Raw genomic sequence first — 23,774 nt, 5'->3', positions numbered from 1 at the left:
ATATAAAATTCATAACTTCAGACAAGGTACTTCATATAGGCCTAATCCCTACCTTTTTAACAAATCTACAAATATTCATAAATAATATTTTTGTAATTGTAATCAGTATTACTTCTCTGATTCAAATTAGACTCATCTACCTTTTTATGTAATTGACAAAAAATAAATGAAGGAAAAAATGTTTGGCTTGTAAGTAAGACTAGTCTAAGTAGTTTATGCAGCCAGCCAGAGAAAATAATTTCTCAGTGCAACATCAGCGACCTCTAGTGGTGCTCTGGAGAAAATACATAGCTTTTGTATAATCAGTGAAAGTAAGGAATTAAAATGTATGACTTTCCTTTGTTGCAGGGGGGCGTTGGAGGCATATGTGCAGTCTGTCCGAACCAGGCAGGGGAAGGAGTTTGCCCCAGTGTATCCCATCATGCTCCAGCTTCTGCAGAAGGCCACAAGCGCATCGTAGGATCTGCAAACAGAGCCCTGTCTCATCAGAAAAATGTAGACAATTATAACAATACACTCATCTTCGCCAAAATAAGTCTTTATTATTATAATCATTATTATGATTGCTTTAAGTCGGAAATTAATGTGTAAAAAATTACAACGTGTGTTTTTTCTTATGGGTTGTTTGGTTACTACTGGCTTTATTAAGAATCCCTACCTTTTTAACCAATCTACAAATATTCATAAATAATATTTGTTTTGCTGGGTGCAGCAGAGTGAAAGAAATCAATTACTAAACACATTATGTAAATGTGTAAATGCTGATTAAAGAATGTCTTCATCACAGATGCCTCATTCATGATTTATAACTTAGTCATATCTCTAGTATGTAGTTAGCCTTTCACATATTTTTCAGATACAGACTTACAAACAGTAAAAGGAAAATGACAATGCTACTTTAAAGGACATGAATTTATCACAATCATAGTTTTTAAATAACAATGGAAGCCAGGGGCACTTTTTAAAGGAATAGTTCACCCAAAAATGAAAATTATCCCATAAATTACTCGCCCTCAAGCTATCTATAATGACTTTCTTCTTTCAGCCGAACACAATTGAAGTTATATTAAAAAATATCCTGGATATTTCCAGCTTTAGAATGGGAGTTTTGGAAGTGCATCCATCCATCATAAAAGTAATCCATACGACTCCAGGGGGTTAATAAAAGGCCTTCTGAAGGGAAGCGATGTGTTTTTCGAAGAAAAATATCCATATTTAAAACTTTATAAACCATAATCATGCGCTCACAAGAGTCGAGTTCAGGCGGAGGGGTGACCTCTGACCCGACATATGACGTCCGATTGTGTTTGGCCGAAAGAAGAAAGTCATATACACCTAGGATGGCTTGAGGGTTTTTTCATTTTTGGGTGAACTATAATATTCAGCTCTTCTGCTTGTCTGTGGAAACTCAAACTCTTTTTCTTTGCCACTTCAGCCCATCTTCAGACGCATTCAATCCTCCTTATGTCTGTCTCCAGCTTATACTCTTTTCACACTGATTTATTTGACCTACATGGCACAATCTCAGACTCTGGTGTTTAATATGTGCTGTCTGTGGGTTTGCAAGTGTGCTGCTCTAAAAAAAAAAAATTAATTCAACTTCTTTTTCTCTCCAATTTTGCATAATCATGCAAATGTGATTCATCCACTTGACTAACCGCTCACTGAAAAATTAAATGAACTGCGTTTAGTGGCCTCATATAAATAACTAATCTGGATATATAAATGACAGTGAAGATGATGTAAGGTGCACTGCACCCAAACAAACCCAAGACTTGTTTGTTTTGAGGTCATTTTAAGATAATATATAAGACTTATTATATTTTAATGGAGATTATATTATCTTACATGGAGCCTCACCCTGCAACTGGTACCTCAGTTACAGCCAGATACATGATTTATTTATTTATTAAGGCTATTATTAGATATATTATTCGATCTATTTAATATTCTTATAACTATGGCTTTGAAAGCACCCTTCTGTGGGGGTAGTTAGTGGGTGTGGGGTATCCTCTCATATTACACTCCTTCCCGCGAGAAAGCCCTCAGTCGCGCCAAAAACCCCACCTGTGTCACTCACCTTTGTTCTTGCCTGAGCTTGTCATTAAAAGCCGCCATGAGACATTCGGCATTTATATAATGGTAATTAATGATCTGTGATGATTAATTATGTCCCTGCTGAGCCTTAAAAACTTAAGGCGCGCCTGCTATAACCGTAGTAGCAGATGAGAGAAGAGCGCGCCTACTGCCCCGCCAACAAACCCCCACAGGCTTGGTCACAACGACTCTCTGATTGGCTGCAATGGTCGCCTTGAGGAATTTCCTCCTCGTTCAGCCAATCACCGCCGGTTTATTTGCATAGCGCTGTCGTGATTGGCTGAGAGGGTGAAGCTCTTTAGAGCGCCAGAAAACAAGCTTGAGCGGGTGATTCATAGTGGCCTGACCAGCGGTACGAATGAAGTGAGAAGATTACAAGCTCAGATCTTCTGATTTAGAGAGAAAATTATGTTCTTATAAGGAGGAAAAAGAAGGATCACCTTTGCGCTGGATTTATTTACGTTTTTAGGATTTTTTTACACAAAGGACGGAAGTTTAAGGTAAGAATATAGAGTTAAATCTTCTATAAGACTTACATGATATATAAAAAAAAATAATATAAATTAATTAACTTAAACTCAAGTCTGATTTTTACTAACAGACATTTTACCAGTATTCAAATAAACAGAAAAAGACATGATTTATATGGGATTAATATATATTAAAAGCGTATGCTTATGCTGCTGATCTTATACAATATAATGCAAAACAAAATATACAATATTGTGACAATAATATAAATATATATTATTTATAAAAAAGTTTAATCAGTGTTATTTCCTCTGAGAATCTGGTTTCGTTACCAGGCAACTGATCTTTGCGCCAAAATCTTTCCACCATCATCAGATCAGATCACTTTTTTTACTCGTATGTTCCTTATTTAATGCATTAGTAGTATAATATGTAATATAACATCCAATATACTGATAATGTAATGCTACTTAGTAGTAGTATTTGGATAAATCACTTTTGGGAAAACTTTTTAACAACTTTCATTCATTGATAAGTTAAGAAACATCAAATTAATGCTTTACAGATAGTTGATAATATATGCTAATAATGTAATAAATAAATATAACCTCTACCATTGTTATCAATTATTCAGCAATGAACTGATTTTACTAATACTAATAGTAATGTGTGTGTTATAACTGATTGAATATTCTTTTTTAGATGGAGATGAAGTGTTTAACTTTAAAAGATTTGCTTAGTGTGAGGACACTAGTGAATAAGACAAGCTCGGATGATACCGGCAGCATGAATGACCATAAAGTAAGATGATCTGAATGTTATTAACGTGTTATTTGTGTTTGAATTGTATGGTAATGCATCTCATTAGATGTTTAACTAATACCCTGATTTCAGGAGAACATCTGCATGGACAGAAGGAAAACGACCCCACTGAAGTGTGACTCTGTGACGGCAGCTGTGAACGGACATAGGAGAGTTTCCAGCCCAGATATCACCCATATAACCCCCATTAAACACACTGAGAGGGCCCATCCGGACCCCTGGACCCCAACAGCCAACCTGAAAATGCTGATCAGCGCCGCCAGCCCAGATATCCGCGACCGAGAGATGAAGAAAACCCTCTTCAGACCCATTGAAAATGAAGAGAAAGCTGTAGAGGAGGAGGAAGAGGAAGAACTCGATGACTCGTGTCAGGTACGAAAAGAATAAGTGTAATGTTTTAAAATGTACGCTTAATATGTGCATTTACATTCGTATATTTAGCAGAAGCGACTTACTAATGAGGAATACAAGCGAGTTTTAGTTTTATCTACGTCATTCTCTCTTCATTTCAGTATGAAGCTGTAGACGATCCTGAGAGGAGACCCAGTCGCAAACAGAAGAGTTTGGGGCTTTTGTGTCAGAAATTTCTGGCCTTGTACCCTGATTACCCTGAAAATTCGGAAAGCATCAATATTTCTCTGGATGAGGTGGCCACATGCTTGGGTAAGAGAAAAATAACTCCTAAACATAGTCAACCCCATCATTTCTGTATAAAATAAAGTCTCATTTGTTATAACTTTAGTTAATGCATTATCTAACATGAACTAACAATGAGCAATATATTTTAAAGCATTTTTCATCTTTGTTATTGTTAGTAAATATGTAGTTCATGTTAGTTCACAGTGCATTAACTAATGTAACTTTTGATTTTAATAATGTATTAGTAGTGAATGTTAAAATTAACACTAACTAAGATGAATAAATGCTGTAAAAGTATTCAGGGTTCCTACGCAGTTTGGAAAAGTATGGAAAAATATTAGTAACCCTATTTAGTTTTTTTTAACATATCAAATCAAGAATTTCTAAAAATAAATTTATCATACAAGCAGAGTGTTTTCATGGCAAAAGTTTAGTGATTGTCAAACACATTTGAATAAATTCAAGGTGCACGTTTTCATTACGCAAAGCTCTTTGTCTTTTACTATGAACAAGTCTCTTTTAAACTTCATTAATCGAATGTGCCACTCAAACCAGCAACAGATAAAGGAGCCAAAATTGAATTGAATTGAAACCACCATTACAGTATCAATGTGTCAGAGGTGAACTGAGCAAACAATAGCCATCATTTCACCGTCTAGGTTAACTATAAACCCGATTTAGTCCGGCTATGAGTAACACTTTTAGCCAAAATAACCTTGAATGTCGTTTTTCCCAAAATAACTTGTACACTACCAGTCAAAAGTTTGGAAACATTACTATTTTTAATGTTTTTGAACAAAGTCTCTTATGCTCATTAAGGCTGCATTTATTTCATAATAAATACAGAAAAAAACAATAATATTGTGAAATATTATTACAATTTAAAATTATGGTTTTCTATTTTAATATACTTTAAAATATAATTTATTTCTGTGATGCAAAGCTGAATTTTTAGCATCATTACTCCAGTCTTCAGTGTCACATGATCCTTCAGAAATCATTCTAATATGATGATTTATTATCAATGTTGGAAACAGTTGTGCTGCTTAATATTATTTTATAACCTGTGATACTTTTTCAGGATTCTTTGATGAATAAAAAGTTCAGCATTTATTTAAAATAGAAATCTTTTGTAACAATATACACTACCGTTCAAAAGTTTGGGGTCAGTAATTTTTTTTCCTTCTTTTTTTTTTTGAAAGAAATTAATACGTTTATTCAGCACAGATGTGTTCAATTGATAAAAAGTGATAGTAAAGATTTATATTGTTAGAAAAGATTTATATTTTGAATAAATGCTGTTCTTTTTAACCTTTTATTCATCAATGAATCCTGAAAAAAGTATCACAGGTTGCAAAAAAATATTAAGCAACACAACTGTTTCCAACATTGATAATAACTGAGTATCAAATCAGCATATTAGAATGATTTCCGAAGGATCATGTGACACTGAAGACTGGAGTAATGATGCTGACAATTCAGCTTTGCATCACAGAAATAAATTATATTTTAAAGTATATTAAAATAGAAAACCATAATTTTAAATTGTAATAATATTTCACAATATTATTGTTTTTTTTTCTGTATTTATTATTAAATAAATGCAGCCTTAATGAGCATAAGAGACTTCGTTCAAAAACATTAAAAATAGTAATGTTTCCAAACTTTTGACTGGTAGTGTATGATATTCCATCATGTACACAAAGTCAACAGTGATTATTACAAGGTGTTTTGTTTCATTTGTTCTATTATATTTTCACTGACAGCTCAAATTTTGCCTGAACATCTGGGCTGTGTTTGGACAGCTATTAGTCTTTTAAACGTAGAATTGCTTGCTGGGAATATATGCAGGTTATAAAGCGTTTTAGGTTTCTTCTCTTCATGTAAGCGCATCTTATCACTTCGAGAAAAACAATGGGAGAAAAAAAAACGTTGACTGTACTATATACCAAATGTAATGCTTTATGAACCATTTATGTTAAACATGGGTTTGGAAATTTGAGTCTAAAAGAGTATGGAACTCTGAAATGGAAAATATGTAGGAACCCTGAGTATTGTTCATTGTTAGTTCATGTTATCTAAACGTAAAGTGTTTCCATAAACTGAACTGAACCGTTTCTGTGACGCAGGCGTTGAGAGGCGACGTATCTACGACATTGTGAATGTGCTGGAGTCTCTGATGCTGGTGAGAAGAATGGCGAAGAACCTGTACGTGTGGCACGGGCGCTCGCAGCTGCCGCAGACCCTGCAGGAACTTCATCAGGCGGGCCGAGAGCAGGGCTACCATCTGCAGATGAACCAGAGAGATGGAAGCAGCCCGTATCCCGCCCACCACATGCAAAACACACACGGTATGACACACACATACATATTCTTCTACAAGTATTTGGTTTGAATTCATCAAGAGTATGAGACACAAAAACTGACTATGTCTGACTAGTTGATGCATGATGCACACCGGCATTTGAATGATTCACCATATTGCACTTACACGGTTTATGTTGCTCCCTATTTGTTAAAAGCAAATAGTGACGGTTGGCCCAATAACACCATTATTAGTGTCCCACCCTTGTGCTCCATTAATCAGTCACCCATTAACAGCGTCTCGGGCATCACAACACTGGTTTCCAGGTCTTTGTGTTGATCACAGGTAATCCCATCACAGCACAGGGACTCTTTGTTATAAATGTGCCCCACTCTCGCAGACAGGCTGAGGAGGAAAGATAATTATTCAGAGAGGAAGATGAAGCTACAGGTTTAGACATGTTTCCATCTGCTGAGCTCTTGTAGGGGTCACCTGATTAAATCACATCACATTCGCTTGGAGAAACTACATTCAGTTCAGTAATAATATAGTTATATATAGCGGAACTTAAGCAGACTTGGTTTTAGAATATATAGTAATATTATTTTGAAATACAAATATATATATATTTTATTATTTTATTTTTTTTAATTTGGTTTAACTAAGTAAATTAGTATCCCATTTTGTGCCAAAAATGTTTTACCAATATAGAAATTATTATATTATAATTGTAATAATATAATACTTACAATATGTAAGTTATTTTATTTCTGACATTTTAAATCTACATTGTTTGTCTGTAAAAAGTATTTTTTTAAACAACAATAAAGTAGGGCTGTAAAATGGCCGAAAAACATTGAATTTTACGCTTAAATATTACTAATATTCGAATTATATTCAAATTTAAAAGGCGTAATTTCAGTTAGAGGACAAAAGCTTTTGGCTTATCTCCTGGGACCACAAGAGGGCGCAATGAGCAAAATATTAATGCACTGCATTAAAATGTTTATTCAAAGCAATGAAATAGCATGACTGTATGTAACTGTCTGTAAAAAAGTGCATAAACTAAACTAATGTTTACAAATCAAATATAATTCTGTAAATTGCATAAACAATTACAGCATCATGTATTAATTCATAGTTTAATACAAAGAGCCAAAGTGCCGATCACACAGTACTTTTTTTGTGTTTAAAAACATGAGATGGAGTGGAATGGAAAAAAACACAAAGACTCGAGACATGTTTATTTTAAAGTGCAATAAACATGTGCAATGATCAAAGATGTCCGTCTAGTGCATGTTTACATAGAAACCAATGGAAAAGCAGTGCAGAAAATGCGTTCTGTGTGTGTGGACGGCTTGGTTACGGTTTTGACATAACCAAGATCTTCTCTGCATTGAGCAATTGCCCATTTCTGCAAATAGTTTTGCATCTAGTGGGTTCATCATCACATCTCAATAAGGCTGCCTGGTGCACACCTAAAATTTGATTACACCGTTTTGGCATTCGAATGTGGATTTTTATTTTAAATTCAACGTATATTCGAAATTCGAATTTTAATTTGACAGCCCTACAGTAAAGCACCAGTATATAACTATGCATGCTTCAAATTAAATCGTCATCATTTTTAAAATGTACATTCGAAAAAGCTCTGACATTTTTCTGCTTCCATCAGTCGATGATGAAATAAAAGCCCCAAATATTTGCCAGTACGATATGATCACCAAATCGAATTATTTTTATATATTTTTGTATAATGACACTAAATATGATTGTTTAAATGGCTCGAGTCAGTATATTTATTTACCATTTATTTGTTTGCTCAGTGGCCACGTGTTTAATTTCACATTGAGGGCGGTGTGCATTACATTAAAGCTTTTGAGTTTGATGACTTGATAAAGAAATGAAGCTGTCTCACGTCCTGCTGTCCTCGTCTGGAACCTCTAATGTGGTTATTGTGTTTGCTGACTTCTTTTCCCATGTGGCCACTGTCGCTAAGCAACGGCTTTCCTTCCTAACAAAAGCTTATTACTGTCCCATCATGAGGGCAAGAGTCACTCGACCAGCCAATTCACCAACCAATGATGCCATTCCTCATATCCACTATCTCTGATTTTCTCCTGCCAGTCACATCAAATTTATTCATTTATCCGTTATTCACGTCTTGCATCGTCTTTGTTTCAGTGCCACAGTTGTTAAAACTGAAGGAGCATCATTTTGCCAAATTCCTCCATTTTCACTGATTCTTAAGTTGCTATGTGGTTCTCTGAAGAGCTTTATTTTAAAGAGTGAAAGACAACTTTTACATGTTTTCCAGTGTTGTAAGCATGGTTTATCTCTCTCATACAGCGGCTTCCAGCAGACGGAAGGATAAATCGCTTCGCATCATGAGCCAGAAGTTCGTCATGCTGTTCCTGGTGTCCAAAACACAGACCGTTACACTTGATACGGCTGCTAAGATTTTGATCGAGGAGGGTCAGGATGAGTCCAGCCACAGCAAGTATAAAAGTAAGACGTCAATCATTTTGAACTGTCATATATGGAGGGCATATTTTGTATTTTTATTGATTAAGTGTATCTCTTTTGTTTGTTTAGCTAAGGTACGACGCTTGTATGATATCGCTAATGTCTTGACCAGCCTGAATCTGATCAAGAAACTTCACGTGAGAGAAGAAAAGAGCCGTAAACCCGTCTTTAAATGGATCGGACCTGCCGATTTCCACAGCAGCAGCGGTAAGTCCTGTTTATAAACTTGCAAAATAGCTTTTTAAGTCTCTTTAGTATGTTTATTTTGATTATCTATTGCATGTCTTTTATTTATTTAAGATTCAGATGATATGAGGGTCTCAGAAGCTCAGATCAGTACCTCCGTCACGGGCATCGGGGAACGACGAGAGAAGATGACACGTCACGCCTCCTTTCAGGTCATTCCAGCCCCTCCTGTCAATCAAAGACTGATAAGCTCCGCCCCCAGCACACCTCACAGACATTCCACAGGTGAGAACTGAATAGCATTTTACATTTATTCATTTAGCAGACACTTTTATCCAAAGCGACTTAGAAAAGAGGAGCAAAAGCCAACAATATTCGTAATATACAATGCCAGGTTTATTAGATAACTAGATTAGGAAACGAGCTAGAGAAGAGGAGAAATGCAGAGAAGATTCAACCAATGATGTTGGTGTGCCACTTACATTCGATGTAACTGAAGTTTAATATGATGTTTTTCATGGTTGTGTTGTCAGATGAGCCGGTGGATTACTCCAGGAAGAGTGTGAACAACAGTGCAGTGTGTCAACTGCAGTTTGGAGACAGGTGAGTCCACCTGTACAGAATTTGTATTTGCAGAAATTTCCACATATTTCAAAATTTAGTCATTAACAAACTCTAGTGCATTGGGTAAAGATCTGAGCCTGTAACTGAAAGGTTGTAGGTTCGAACCCTAGAGCTGATGCATGAACCATTGTGCCGAGTGTTATTTTAGTATTATTTATAAACTATTATAGTATTTACTTTACTTTTTAAGTTTTAGTTAACAATAACAGCACTGATCACTAACTACTGTGTTCTGTACTTTTGCAGTGGAAGCCCTGTAGTGTCTTCTACCGGACTGGCAGTGCCTCTTCAAGCTGACGTCCCGTATGCGTCACTGCCCGTTTCAGCCCAGTTTGCTTCTCACCCATTAGCGTACCTGTCGGGTCTGCCACAAACACCCGTGCTCATGGTGTACAGCGGACATGTGCCCGAGGGCATCAACCAGAGGTCACCCGTCTCAGGCCACAGGGAGGGAAATCCAAAGAGAGAGAGAGAGGAGGAAGAGGAAGATGATCAGGCAGCTAAACGAGGCAAACGCTCTACGTCCATAGAAAGTGAAACAGTGAGTGTTATGAGCCTGATTAAAACTTGCATACATGTATTCATCCACATCAGTATGCATATACATATTTTAGCGTATTAAAATGTTCTGTGGGTTATTTTATTTCAAATATTTTAATTTAATAATAACATTTTATTTGTATAGCACCTTTCATACACAAAATGCAGCTCAGAATATAAAAACAGAATAACAAAAATAAAAAAAACACATTTAAAAAGACAAAAAACTAAAGCAAAAAAATTAAATGAAAGCTTTTATACAAATAATATATTTTTAATAAATTGAAGTATTTGACAAAATAACAGAATAGTTTAATATTAAAATATATATATTAAAAAAATTATTAAATGTTCTGTGTCATTTTATCTAAAATACTTGAATTTAGTAATAACTTTTGTGTAGCAACTTTCATGCACAAAATGTTGCTCAGGTTCTAAAAACAGCTGAACAAAAATAAATAACAAAAAAATAATAATAATGAAAAATGTAATACAATAAAATAATAAATTATGTAAAATTTGAATAATTAGGCTGTTTGAATTAAAATGAGATCAATATCAGCTCATTTTATGTGATTTTATATATATACACACATATACACAGGAACAGGTTTTACCATGGTGAAATCACTGTAATGCACAGCCTTGAGTGGCTTTTTCTTTTATAAAATAATGGCAACAGCACTATTATAATTATGAAAGCTGTAATTTGATCTCTAGCATGTCTGAATGTCTCATAGGGTGAGACTGAGAGTTCGAGCTCCAGTGCCAGAAGGTCTCCGATCTGCTCTCGAGAAGGTTCCCCGTGGGACGAGGCCTCGATTGGGCCGATGAATAAGGAAGACGCCAGAACATCCAGTCCCAAAGATGCCCTCGTGTCCTCTCATTACCTCTATGTTCCAAACACAGCAGGTACATGAAAACCTGAGTGTCTACCACCACCAGTGAATATCAAACTTTCAGATTGCACGCTCATTCTAACGTTTCATTTTCTGTAGGTCTGAACGGTTTGAACTTCCTCATGCCAGCGGGACATACACAAGGTGGTGTGCCAACTGTAGCTATGCCGTATTTTTTGGTGCCTTCACCGCTTATAGCGGGTACAATGCCCACCTCCAGCGCTGAGGGAGCTGCCAGCAGTGGTTTGAGTTTCAGCATGCCCACCATGTTGTCACCAGCCTCGTTTGTGATGGCAGGAGGGGCATTTAATGTGGCTGAAACATTGAGCAGCCCTGAGCATCATGGGCACAGAATACCAGTGGCCACATTCTCACCACAGGGACCACGAGTACAAGAGAGCCCTCAGCCCGCACAAACACAGGTCAGTGTACTGCATACTGTTTGTAGTGACGCACCAAAAATTAATATTCGGTTTCAGCCGAAACAGTTTTGTAAAGCCTGAATGTTTGCTGAAAAACAGTAAGTAATTTGCTCTGGAATTTTAGAGGTTGTGAGAGAAAAACACAGACACGGCAGATTCGAACAGAATTAAAATCTCAAAGTACGTCAAATTTCTCTAACGTCCTCCTGTAATAGGGCTTAAGATAGCTTTCATATTGGGAGATATTTGCATGTATCAGGGAGCCGCTTTCAAAATGTGGGGTATTGAAATCGTGTTTGAATGCGCGCTCGAGTTTTGTTTTCGCAATCGCTCGTACTCTTTGAATAGGGAGCGGTGGTGCGGAGCTTGCATTCTACAAGATAAGACATTTGTCAGACGCTTAGGCTCTGTTGTGCAAGGAATCCTCCGCCATGGTCTTGTCAGTCATCGTCACTTAGTCGTCACATGATCAGTGAACTCTGATTCCTGCTGCACTACATACGACTCTGCAGCTCGTGTTGGATGAGCTTGATGGAATTGAAGCGACCGTTATCCAACTGAATTAAATGGTTTTTATTTCTATAAAAAAAAGTCAAACGACAGTGGAGGCATAATGTCAACGTAGCTGTGGCATATTCTATGCTAATTTCACCCTCACGGTCCGTCATGGCAGTATCGTGAGAGCTTTTTACCTCTGCGAGAAATCTCATATTTTAAATATAATTTTTTGTCTGCTATTTCAGACTCCTGTGACACCAAAGGAAGCAGCGCTGGGGTCCAAATCTTTCTTTGAGACACCTGGAGCTTTTGGGTCTCTCACCACCCAAACAGCGGCACGCAAAAGAGGCTCCGCCCAGAGGAGGTTGGACATCGGACACACCGCAGCCAATTAAATTAGCTGCTGCATTTGTGTCATTGGTTTTCAGGCTTCTGTGGTGCTACAGTGCCAAAGACAGAAACAGCATTACACAGCAAAATTTTACTTGAATTATTTCTCGTATATGAACATTTCCTGTTTACTAACATCAGAATAAGAGGATAACTACAGATACTAAAGTTCCACTCAGGGTCTATAGTGTGATATTGGAGATAATCTGTTACACGCCCTTTTGTGGCTCGATTTGTTTTCCCCCCACACCATTTCAGATAGTATTTTGGAGTTTTTTAATATCCTACCAGTGTATTGCCTGATTTTGTTTACAATTATTATTTATTATAGTATTTCCAGAGGCTAAAATCATCAATCCAGCTCTAGCACTACGTATTTAAAAATGTGAAAATGAATTAAGTCTGGATCAGCCTCTGAGAGTAAACCACAGATTTGCGCAGTACTATGTTCATTTGCGTTTAGTATTTCACTAATTCCCAGGTAAAACAGTTTGTAAAAGTGCCATATTGATGAAGCCGACATGCCTTAGAAATGTGTTTGTTACATGATGCCTTCGCCACTAAGAGTGAATGAATAGAAAAGTGTATTTGGGGATAAACAACAAAATAGTGGTTGTACTTTTCTGTTTAAGTTTGAGGTGCTAATGTCTGAAATGAATAGGAAACAAAGACATACTTGAATAACCAGTGAATATGATCTGCAATCACTGGAACAAAGTGGAATTATCACAGTACTGTACTCCTTAAAAACAAAGTGTGTTTATGTGTTAATTGTTCTTAGAGTAGTAATAAATTATTTTTGGAACCGTACAGGAGTTACATTTAGATTTTTACACCACAGCGTGTAATTCATAAAGCTGTACAGTATTTACAGTTATTCTACTGTAACTCATAGCATTGCGTATTTTTGTATACATGTTAATTTTTGTCTGTCAGTGTTTAAAGCTGCACTGATGAATCTGTATGGTGCTTTTGTGTTTGTCAGATGTATTTTCAATCATTTTATGTATGGACACAGGTGTCGTACATGTAATACAAAATAAATATATGCAAAATGCAATATTTGTTAAATCGCTTGCATTATAATTAAGTTGATTTCTAATAGGAAAATGCACAGCACAGGTGGACTTAATTCTGTGCGACCACAAGATGGCAGCATATACAAAGACTGATGTACAACATTGATTTCCCATTAAGCATCTCGAATACACTACTTTTAATCTTTCCTAATAATTTGCTCTCTGAGATTATGATCACAAGAACACAATCACAATGTTTATTAATGCATCTGTATTTGGATGCAATCATAGCAACTCACTGAATTGCTATTAATTGTCTTTAAAAAGGTTAAATTAGACCCAAAATGTCTGCCAGTTTCTTTACATACAAGTCCTAAATTTAAAGGTACACTATGTAACTTTAGGCCCAAAACAGCATGAATTTGCAGAAGAACATTATTTTGGCTCTGCGTGAATGTGCAGATGAATATGACCCTTCATAGACAATAGGCTCGTTTGAGATGAGCAAAATCTGAGCAGAACCGATCACCGTGAGATGCATGTCGGTGTCATGAGAAATCAAGGGGTCCATCAACTGTTTGGTTACCAACGTTCTTCAAAATATCTTCTTTTGTGTTCAGCAGAAGAAAGAAATTCATACAGGAACAACTTGAGGGTGAGTAAATGCCCTTTAAGTTTAATACCTAAGCTTAAGAGTTTATTGAAATCAGTAAGTGCGAGCATTAATAATAGTGAGCATGCGTGTGGTCTGTATTATAGTTTTTTAATTATCTAATCTACACCAACACAGTATGCCGCTTGGCAACATGTCAATGTTCATTAATGCTGTTTACACACTAATACACCTGGAAACCCATTTTATATCACAATAAACCCTGTATAAACAGCAATAACTTGCATTTCACAATTTACAGGCCTGTAAAACTCAGCAACACAGTCGAGTTCTCAGAAATAATCATGTCTAAATGACACAAAATCAATCAAACTTTGTGAATAAATAAGATAGAGATATTGAAAAATGTGAATAAACTCTTTCAAAGGTTCTTTATTGGCATCAATGGTTCCATTAAGAACTTTTAACATCCATGGAACCATTTTATGAAAGGTTCTTTATAATGTTCTTCACACTAAGAAAAAAATGGTTCTTTTAAGAACTGATCACTGAAAGGTTCTTTTGGGGAACCAAATTGGTTCTTCTATGACATCGCTGCAAAAACCCTCATTTGGAACGTTTATTTTTAAGAGTGTATGTCACATGACAGTCTGTCTGAATGAGCTATCAACAACACTGCATTCCTCCAGAAGCTCCTCATGCAGTGACATGGGTAAAAGGGCTCACGTCAGAAACAGACACATGATGGAAACATAAATAAGCAAATCTCATGTGTAATTTCTCACACACGTGTCATCCCTCAGCCAGAGTCCAGTTTTACCATAAAAGGAGGAAGGACAGAGTGCTACATCTGTTTTTCATTCCCTCTTTCTTTCCAATATTGTGCCGTTCACTATAAATTCCTTCTAAAGGATATTTGGTGTTATGTGCATTCCAGCTGAAGGCCTGGATGAAGAAACTGGAAGAACTGACAGCCTATTGTGCTGCGTGTCTTATTTCACATAAAAGTCCAAAATATCAAATTATGCAGTACTTTAGTTCTCATTTTTAACACAAGATCTATTGTTTTATAATTTGAACCTAACACACTTCTTTGTTGTGCTTGAAAAGCATTTCAATTAAATGACACTTGACTAGATATTTTAGGTTTATTCAGTGTCATTTAGGTTTTTAAAAGTGTAATTTTGGGGTTCACCATTGGTCAAAGATGAGTACATCACGTAACGAAAATGTTCTAAGAACATTGAGTTATGAAAACATTATTTCTGAAAGTTCTCTAGTTTTTTTAAAAAAAAAAAAATTTAAATGCATTTTATCTTGGTTATGTGAACGTTAGTGAAAAAAAATGTTCTCATTTTGCAAGTATTATGAGAACTTTACTTTTGAATGTTCTCTAAACCATCTGGTAAAAAGTAAAAACATAAAATTTAAAAAACAGACTAACGTCCAACTGAAATGTTTCAGAAAAACATTCCATGAATGATGTATAAATAATGTTTTTGTGCGAATAGTTTGATAATCTTATTAAAGACCAGATCACTTTGAACGAACGTTCTATTAATGTTACTGGAAGAACGTTTGCTCATAACTTTGAGAGAACCTTGCCAGAAGAGAACGTTCCCTGTTAACTGGGTTGGTTCCATACTGACAAGTGATGCATGCTGGGTAATTTAAAGGAGCTGATTTTCTGAATGGCTTTATTGAGTCATTCCAGAGATTGTATATAATAGGGAGATAAGAGGGTCTGTATCTCTTACCATTGGAGAAAGCGTAATGGCTAACTTAATCACGTGCGGCACCTCTCAGCCTATCGTGTAATGGCAGTAACATCAGTCGCAACATTCCCTAGTCTGCCTTCTCTTAAAAAATACATTTTTATCAAGCTAAAACCTACATATAGTTCCCAACGAAAGTATTGTTTAGTGTAAAACATGCTGAAGATTAGCAAACAGGCTGTCAAATAATTAAATGATTAGCTATTTCCCCACAAAAGCTGTTTAATCAGCATAGTGAAGCCTCTCATCCATTGACATCCATTCAAAAAACAGCCTCTGGTCTCCTTCACCGCCATGGTGGAGCGTTAGCATTAGCCGCTACGCTTTTTTTGGCTAAAGGTTGCAGGCTTGCCTTCCAGTGGCTTTGGTCATTCATCACACCATTCTTCATCCACCACAACTCACACACAGCAGAATGAAATTCGTCTTAATTAGTATAATTAATGATGCCTGTCAGTTTGTTATTGTGGAACCATCAACATTATTCATTTCAAATTGGCCTGTTTCATTCTTCATTTCCAAAAGACAAGAGATATGAATGATAATAATCATCTATATTCATATAGCTTACTACAGCTATTCTGAGATCATTCAGAAACTGAGTTAACAGATACATGGCATGTAAAGAGTTTTAGGAGTATTAGGAGTTTATTTCCCCTTAGAAGAATGACTAATTTTCACTTAATGATAATAATAATAATAATTCATAATTAACTGACATTATGTTTTGTGTTAGTGTCTGTATTTGATGAGATTATCCACTCATGCTAACAGAACATGTTCTTGGCCTCCATCACTTCATAAAACAGCCTACCATCTACTTAAAACGGCAGACATTACAATAAAGATAATTAATCTTCTTCAGGTATGTCTGATAACACATAAGTCAGTATAAATCAAGAGTGGAGTAATAAACTCCCAACAAACAAAGCCAACTGAAATGGGTTTAATATAAACGGACACTCGACAGTGAAGCATCTCTGTCAGTCTTTATCTTTCTGCAGCACAAAGACAGTTTTATATTCTCAGTGTATAAATACACGACGGAATATGTTAATTTCGAAAAAGAATGTGAATATTTACAAAAGATTAAGTGTTCAAACATTAGTTTTATGGAGTAACCCACAAACACGTCAGCGTAAAGCGCGCGAAGTGCGTAGAGTAAACGGTTCTGCGTGACGCCGGTGTGTGTGTGTGTGTGTGTGTGTGTGTGTGTGTGTGTGTTATTTAAACCACTCCTCCCCTTCCATGGTAATTTCGTGATGACATTCCAGCCTGTTTGCTGAAGTTCGTTCACACAAGCTGGAGCAGTTTGGGAATCCGTTGGGAAACTCAGTGAAACTCAGGTAGGACCGTTTTTAAACAGCATCGTATATAGGTTATAACTTAGCCGCGTGTCAAAGTGTCTGTGTGAGAAACTGTTTTTAATTAAGACTATTCAGCACTAAAAACGAATAATATTGAACCGTGTTTATTCTTCTGATGATTTAATTTCCAAAGGTTTGATTAAAAGTCAGGAAACGCCACTAAACATTAATAAAAGTGTTTTTGGATACGATCTCAGTTCAGCAAGTATTTAAAATTCACAAGTTTACTTCGTAATACTGACATAATATGATAAAAGAAGCACTCCTATTTATATTTTTTGCGTATTTATTATATATTTATGTTTAATCTTTTAGTACTTACCTATTTAATATTTGCGTATTCAATAACTGTTTAATATTTGCCTGGATATGCAAACTTTGCTCATCGATAAAGATGCAATTTGCATGATTGGTGAAATTAATTTTCTTAAACTATTCTTTTTACTGTTATATAACTACCTATCATGATTTTTTCATTTACCATTATTGTAGGGTTCAAAACCATTGATTTTATGGTACTTTCTGTATTGACTCATACAAACAGTAATACTCTTTAACAGTGCAGATCTCACTAGAAGAAGACATTGCTATTTGTTTTGAAACTCCTGAAGCTTTCAAGCATCTGATTGTCTTCTGTCCTGTCATGTCTGGACATGTGTTCAGTCTATAATCACTACTTTTATGCTTCATTTGAGCGAAGCCATGAGAAACACATTTATAACACATTAGTTATGATGTTATTTTACAGAGAACTGCTCATGTTTTCCTGGAGAGCTGAAGCAACGAATACATTTTATGAGAGCTCAGCGTTCTTTATTTGAATATTGTTGGAGAGGACTGATATCATTTATTTGACTGAACAATGATCCTTTGAAATGTCTGACTGCTGCTGTTTTATTTTTATAAATGCCTTTTTTTATACTTCCAGACATTGTTGCTAAAAATATAGAACATTGTTTTGGTTTTTTGTTCGACTCTCCATTGTCCTGTAGCTCCTGGTGGTCTCGGTGTGTTTCGATGTCGGGGTCTCCAGGGTGTTTACTGTCTGTAGCTTGTCTTTATTAGTCCAGACACATGCAATTGTTTTTTATGGAAGAATTTATTTCCAGCAAGGCAAATTTGTGCCCTACCCTGAGGTCATAAGTAGTGATACACACTCTCTAACACTAATTCACATTCACCTGGGCAGTTTCCTGAGGTTGACCTCTGCACTATTGCAGGACGGATGTGTTTCCTGTCTTTTAAAGTTGCACTACTCAAGAGTTGGATGTATTTTCTCTCTTCACAGTTTATTTATCATGCCAAACTGGGGTGGAGGAAACAAATGTGGCGCCTGCCACGGGACGGTGTACCATGCTGAAGAGGTCCAGTGTGATGGAAGGAGTTTTCACAAGTGCTGCTTCCTCTGTAGTAAGTAAAATACAACACTTTACTGTTCAGAAGAGGTCCAGGTTACTTTTCACCCCATAAACAAAAACCGCCTACACCGATCAGGCATAACATTATGAAGTGAATAACACTGATTATCTCTTCATCACGGCACCTGTTAGTGGGTGGATATATTAGGCAGCAAGTGAACATTTTGTCCTCAAAGTTGATGTGTTAGAAGCAGGAAAAATGGGCAAGCGTAAGGATTTGAGCGAGTTTGACAAGGGCCAAATTGTGATGGCTAGACGACTGGGTCAGAGCATCTCCAAAACTGCAGCTCTTGTGGGGTGTTCCCGGTCTGCAGTGGTCAGTATCTATCAAAAGTGCTCCAAGGAAGGAACAGTGGTGAACCGGCGACAGGGTCATGGGCGGCACGTGGGGAGCGAAGGCTGGCCCGTGTGGTCCGATCAAACAGCCGAGCTTCTGTAGCTCAAATTGCTCAAGAAGTTAATGCTGGTTCTGATAGAAAGGTGTCAGAATACACAGTGCATCACAGTTTGTTGTATATGGGGCTGCATAGTGGGTATTCCCTGGTGGCTGTGGCCTCTTTCAGCAGGATAATGTGTCCTGCCACAAAGCAAAAATGGTTCAGGAATGGTTTGAGGAGCATAACGAGTTTGAGGTGTTGACTTGGCCTCCAAATTCCCCAGATCTCAATCCAATCGAGCATCTGTGGGATGTGCTGAACAAACAAGTCTGATCCATGGAGGCTCCACCTCGCAACTTACAGGACTTAAAGGATCTGCTGCTAACATCTTGTTGCAGATACCACAGCACACTTTCAGGGGTCTAGTGGAGTCCATGCCTCGACGGGTCAGGGCTGTTTTGGCTGCAAAAGGGGGACCAACACAATATTAGGAAGGTGGTCATAATGTTATGCCTGATTGGTGTATATTTTAATGACAATTAAACAATTTAGAGGAAAAACATCTTTTATTTTTTTTGCCATTAGTTTCAATGGTGATTCGCATTTCTGCAAAATAAATAAATAAAATGTAATAAATAAAAATAAATAAATACATTTTAAAGTCAACAAACTGTATACCTAATGGTTATTTTGTGTGTGTGTGTGTATGTGTATATATATATATATATATATATATATATATATATATATATATATATATATATATATAATATGAAGACTTCAGATGCAAAAGCCTCTAAGTGCCGTCTGAAATTTTCTTCTAAAATGAGCATTTTTATTAAGCTCGCAATTAATAGGTCATTTTCATTGCCAGTAAAGTGAAATAACTGAACATAAACATACGAGCTTCATAAAAATGCTTATTTTAGAAGCAAATTTCAGACGGCACTCTAAAGTCTTCATATATATATATATATAAATACTGCTACAAAAAATGCAATGTTTCAAATCCTTTAAATTGGCTTAATTTTCTCTGAGCAAAATATTATTTATTTTTTGGACTTTTTTGAGGTTACATATGAACTGACCAGATTTTTTCCCCTCATTACAACAATTAAAATTCCTCAATATTTTTATGACTTAATTCACTGCAGGACAAATTATCTCAGATGTTGTTGTGAGATCTCGCTATGCTTGAATGCACATGCTTCACATTAGTGCTCTGCTACCAAAATGGCAAAAACAATCTGGCCCACATGAGTGGTGTTTAGTTGCGGTGGGCCGCCACAAAAGCCATTCTGTTTAGAACGAGGCGATGAGTTAATGAGCTCTCTCTCTCTCTCTCTCTCTCTCTCTCTCTCTCTCTCTCTCTCTCTCTCTCTCTCTCTGTCTGTCTGTCTGTCTGTCTGTTTTCAACACATTTCCTCTATGACTCTGGATGTTTCTAGAATCTTGGTGGTCAAATGTGAGGTTCTTACATGATGTTTAATGAGAAAGATAGAGTCCAAGGATGTTTTGTTCAGCTGAATGAATAGTAAAGGGCGTTAACCTCCCTGCTGTGGAATCATGTTTGTCTCTCTTCGGGACAATATCCCACACTAAGCCAAAGTCTGCTGACGAAACAAAATCACATGATAAACATATTACTTGCATTCTAGCCTCTAATCCTGGAGTGAAAATGATAGATTATTAGTGGTGGCACGACTGTTATTACTGCTTATACTTTGAGCTAATGTTTTTTTTAAGTCTCAAACCTGAAGAGAGATGTCATTCATTTTCGTAAGCTTTTTTTTTTTTTTTTTTTGTCTGGTGGATGAAAACTCTAGCATTGTAGCATTGAGTTTTGCATGGGAAAGCACTTCTTATTTTCTTGAGAAAACATTAAAATCTGTGTTTTTCCTCCTCCAGTGGTCTGTAGAAAAGGGTTAGACAGCACCACACTGGCCATCCATGACCAGGAAATCTATTGCAAGTCCTGCTACGGTAAAAAGTACGGACCAAAGGGATACGGCTATGGTCAGGGAGCAGGAACACTCAATATGGACCGCGGTGAGAGGCTGGGCATCAAACCTGAAGAGTAAGTGTTTTCAATTTTCATTGTTCAACAAGTTTATACGAATAACTAGTATTGTGTGTATTCCATGGTGTGTATAGTATTATCTTTATGCATATGTGTCATAGTGTTTTGGTTCATATAATTGTGTGTAAGAGTTCTAGAGTATTTTATGAAGTCAGTTTGTTCTGGTAGCAAATCCACCCTCTCTAGTGTGCTCAAGCCCACCGTCAGGTGATTATTGTTATGAAAGAATCTATTATGTAAGCAGAGCTCCTGTACAGACCCCAGGCGCTCTGTTCATACCCAGCCAACACAAAGCGGCTCATTCAGGGCCGCTCGTTAGGCTGAGCTCCAGAAAACAGCATCTGACCTCTCCGTCTCCTACCCAGAACCCAAACTCACCGACCCACCACCAACCCAAACCCATCCAAGTTTGCACAGAAGTTTGGCGGCTCGGAGAAGTGCGCACGCTGTGGAGAGTCTGTGTATGCGGCGGAGAAGGTGATGAGCGCTGGGAAGGTGAGCGGAGTCTGACCTGCACATCAAACACATTTAAATCAACATCACGTTTACATTCTTAACCCTTGTAATGCATTAAAAAACTGTATACACCCATTGCATTCCCAGTGGAACGTAAGCTTATAAAACAGTCATAACTTAATATATTTTTTAACTAAAACCAACTTCTCAATTTTTTTATTATTTTGAATGTTACCTTTTTTTTTTTTTTTTTTTTTACTATGATATTGCTACATTAACCCCCTTTTTATTAATTAAAAAATTGTGAAATTCTTTGGAATTACAGCAAAAACCAGTTTGATGCAAGAAAAGTATTTATTATTATAATTATTATAAAAAAAATTATATATTATATTTTTGTCAGTATTTATTAGAAATAAATTATTTTATTTTTTATGTATTAAAATAAAAACACCTTTTTTTAAATTAAAGGAAATTTAATTCAACCAGGTGTCAGCTAAAGGTCAATAAATATACAAGAAATAAAAATGAATATAAATACTGCTGCAAAAATGCAATGATTAAAATCCTTTAAATGGGCTTTATTATTTTTTAAGCTAAATAATAATAATTGTTTTACGTTCTTACTGGTATCAATACACATTAATGTAATAAAGATGATACAAAAATAATAGCAAACCGTTCCCAATCCCACTGATGCTTAAATTGTTAAAAGAAAATAATTAAAAGGAAATTATTTCAAATATTTTGAGACATGTTAATGGCAATTAGTTTCAATGTTTATTCTTATTACTTTAACATTCATTCTTTTTTTTATGTATTAAAAAACTTTTTTAAAATTAAGAATTTTAATTTAACTATTAGTTGTCACCAAATTGTCAATAAATATATTTTAAAAATGCAATGCTTTAAATCTTTTAAATGGGCTTTTATTTTTTTAAGCAAAATAATAGTTTCACGTTCTTACTGGTATCAATACACATTAATGTAATAAAGTTAACGGCAATAATAGAAAAAACAATTCCCAATCCCACTGACACTCCAGGAAATTATTTCAAATATTTAGAGGAGCGTTCCTGATTTATTTGTTGATCTAGATGTTTTTACGTAACTAATCGAATGGGAATCATAATTTCTCAAGATAATATGCGTCACAGTGACATCACCTGTGTTATTCAGTGGGTTCAGAAGTTCACTTCAAGTGTGTAGCGACACTTTCTTTACATCTTCATGAGGGTTTGCAGATGCTAGAGATCTACTGCCAAAAAAGCTTTTGTGTGAAGCATTCCGTCCAGTCTTTCTCAGTTTAATCACCAGGAATTCATGAGTGCTTGATGATGTCAGCTGGTTGTACTCATCCTTTCTTTATCTGAGGTTCATGACGGCATGATTTTCTCCTCGTGTTTGTCTTCCAGCCGTGGCATAAGAACTGCTTTCGCTGTGCCAAATGTGGGAAGAGTTTAGAGTCGACCACACAGACGGAGAAAGACGGAGAAATCTACTGCAAAGGTCAGCACTAGATTCTAATGCAAAGTTTAATTGGGTTTGACACTCCTGGTCTAAATGGGCAGTGGGAATGAATAGGTCACACATATCGAAAACAAACTGGAACATCATCATGATCAACTTTTCGAGCTCTTGAATGTGTCTCAGTGTTTTGAGGCCAGTGTTTGTTTGTCTGTCAGGACGGTTCACTGATAACAAAGCAACATCAAAACTAGAACCTGTATAACTAGATTACCAAGAAACTCTTGAAACACAAGATAGGAATCAAACAAGAGTTCAAGTTTACACCGTGTCCTAACCAGACGTGATGCGATAAGATTCCAGCGACAAACAATTTGTTTGTCCACACCAGACGTGATGCGACTGAGACGTAATAGTCAATCAAAAATCACAGCCAATCAGAAGAGCGCGTGGGCGGGCTCTCTCGGCAAGCTCCTGGTGTCATGAGAAATCGAGTTCCCCCAGGAATCAGTTCTCCTTTAGGACCCAGGTGGTAATGCCTGATCAAAAGTTGTTATCGTGATGTCTTGACTAATTATAACCTATTTCACTATTGCATGATGTTTATTACATTTAAGTTCACAAACAACATGCTTGAAATATAAAATAAATGCATATGTATTGCATAATAAAACAAACTGGAAACAGATATTGGAAGCAAAAAACATAACTAACATAGTATAAGCTAAGCTAGCAGGTTAATCAGGTAGATGTATGCTATGCTAGTATATAAGCTAACTAAAA

The 23,774-nt window shown here is 36.2% G+C and overlaps 3 protein-coding genes across 3 annotated transcripts in view; all 3 read left to right on the top strand.

Annotated features, from left to right (window-relative positions):
* The window catches only part of cog5 (component of oligomeric golgi complex 5), a 74,672-nt gene extending 73,888 nt beyond the window's left edge, over positions 1-784 (top strand). The window contains exon 22 of the mRNA XM_051892461.1: positions 349-784. Within this exon, the coding sequence (XP_051748421.1) occupies positions 349-460 (112 nt within the window). The 3' untranslated portion in view covers positions 461-784. The remainder of the gene's footprint in view (positions 1-348) is intronic.
* A 141-nt stretch (positions 785-925) lies between these two features.
* e2f7 (E2F transcription factor 7) lies at positions 926-13,479 on the top strand. Its single transcript, XM_051892462.1, has 13 exons — positions 926-2,597; positions 3,271-3,369; positions 3,463-3,762; positions 3,903-4,053; positions 6,159-6,380; positions 8,684-8,842; positions 8,930-9,067; positions 9,161-9,331; positions 9,580-9,649; positions 9,917-10,211; positions 10,951-11,122; positions 11,209-11,531; positions 12,275-13,479. The coding sequence occupies exons 2-13, from the start codon at positions 3,271-3,273 to the stop codon at positions 12,422-12,424; spliced, it is 2,250 nt and encodes a 749-aa protein (XP_051748422.1). The 5' UTR covers positions 926-2,597; the 3' UTR covers positions 12,425-13,479.
* Positions 13,480-17,051: 3,572 nt separating this feature from the next.
* Positions 17,052-23,774, top strand: part of csrp2 (cysteine and glycine-rich protein 2) — an 8,395-nt gene continuing 1,672 nt past the window's right edge. The window contains exons 1-5 of the mRNA XM_051891095.1: positions 17,052-17,172; positions 18,482-18,603; positions 20,897-21,065; positions 21,434-21,563; positions 22,940-23,033. Coding sequence (XP_051747055.1) covers positions 18,492-18,603; positions 20,897-21,065; positions 21,434-21,563; positions 22,940-23,033 — 505 coding nt within the window. The 5' untranslated portion in view covers positions 17,052-17,172; positions 18,482-18,491. The remainder of the gene's footprint in view (positions 17,173-18,481; positions 18,604-20,896; positions 21,066-21,433; positions 21,564-22,939; positions 23,034-23,774) is intronic.

The sequence above is a fragment of the Ctenopharyngodon idella genome, chromosome 4 (assembly GCF_019924925.1).
Source record: "Ctenopharyngodon idella isolate HZGC_01 chromosome 4, HZGC01, whole genome shotgun sequence".
Classification (NCBI taxonomy): domain Eukaryota; kingdom Metazoa; phylum Chordata; class Actinopteri; order Cypriniformes; family Xenocyprididae; genus Ctenopharyngodon; species Ctenopharyngodon idella.
Note: the sequence above shows the minus strand (reverse complement) of the source record. Positions and strands in the feature narration are given on the sequence as shown.

Coding starts and splice junctions, on each gene's coding strand:
- e2f7 (XM_051892462.1), top strand. CDS start 3,271: ATGGAGATGAAGTGTTTAACTTTAAAAGATTTGCTTAGTGTGAGGACA. Junction 4,054..6,158: donor TGAGGTGGCCACATGCTTGG/GTAAGAGAAAAA, acceptor TCTGTGACGCAG/GCGTTGAGAGGCGACGTATC. Junction 8,843..8,929: donor CAGCCACAGCAAGTATAAAA/GTAAGACGTCAA, acceptor TTGTTTGTTTAG/CTAAGGTACGACGCTTGTAT.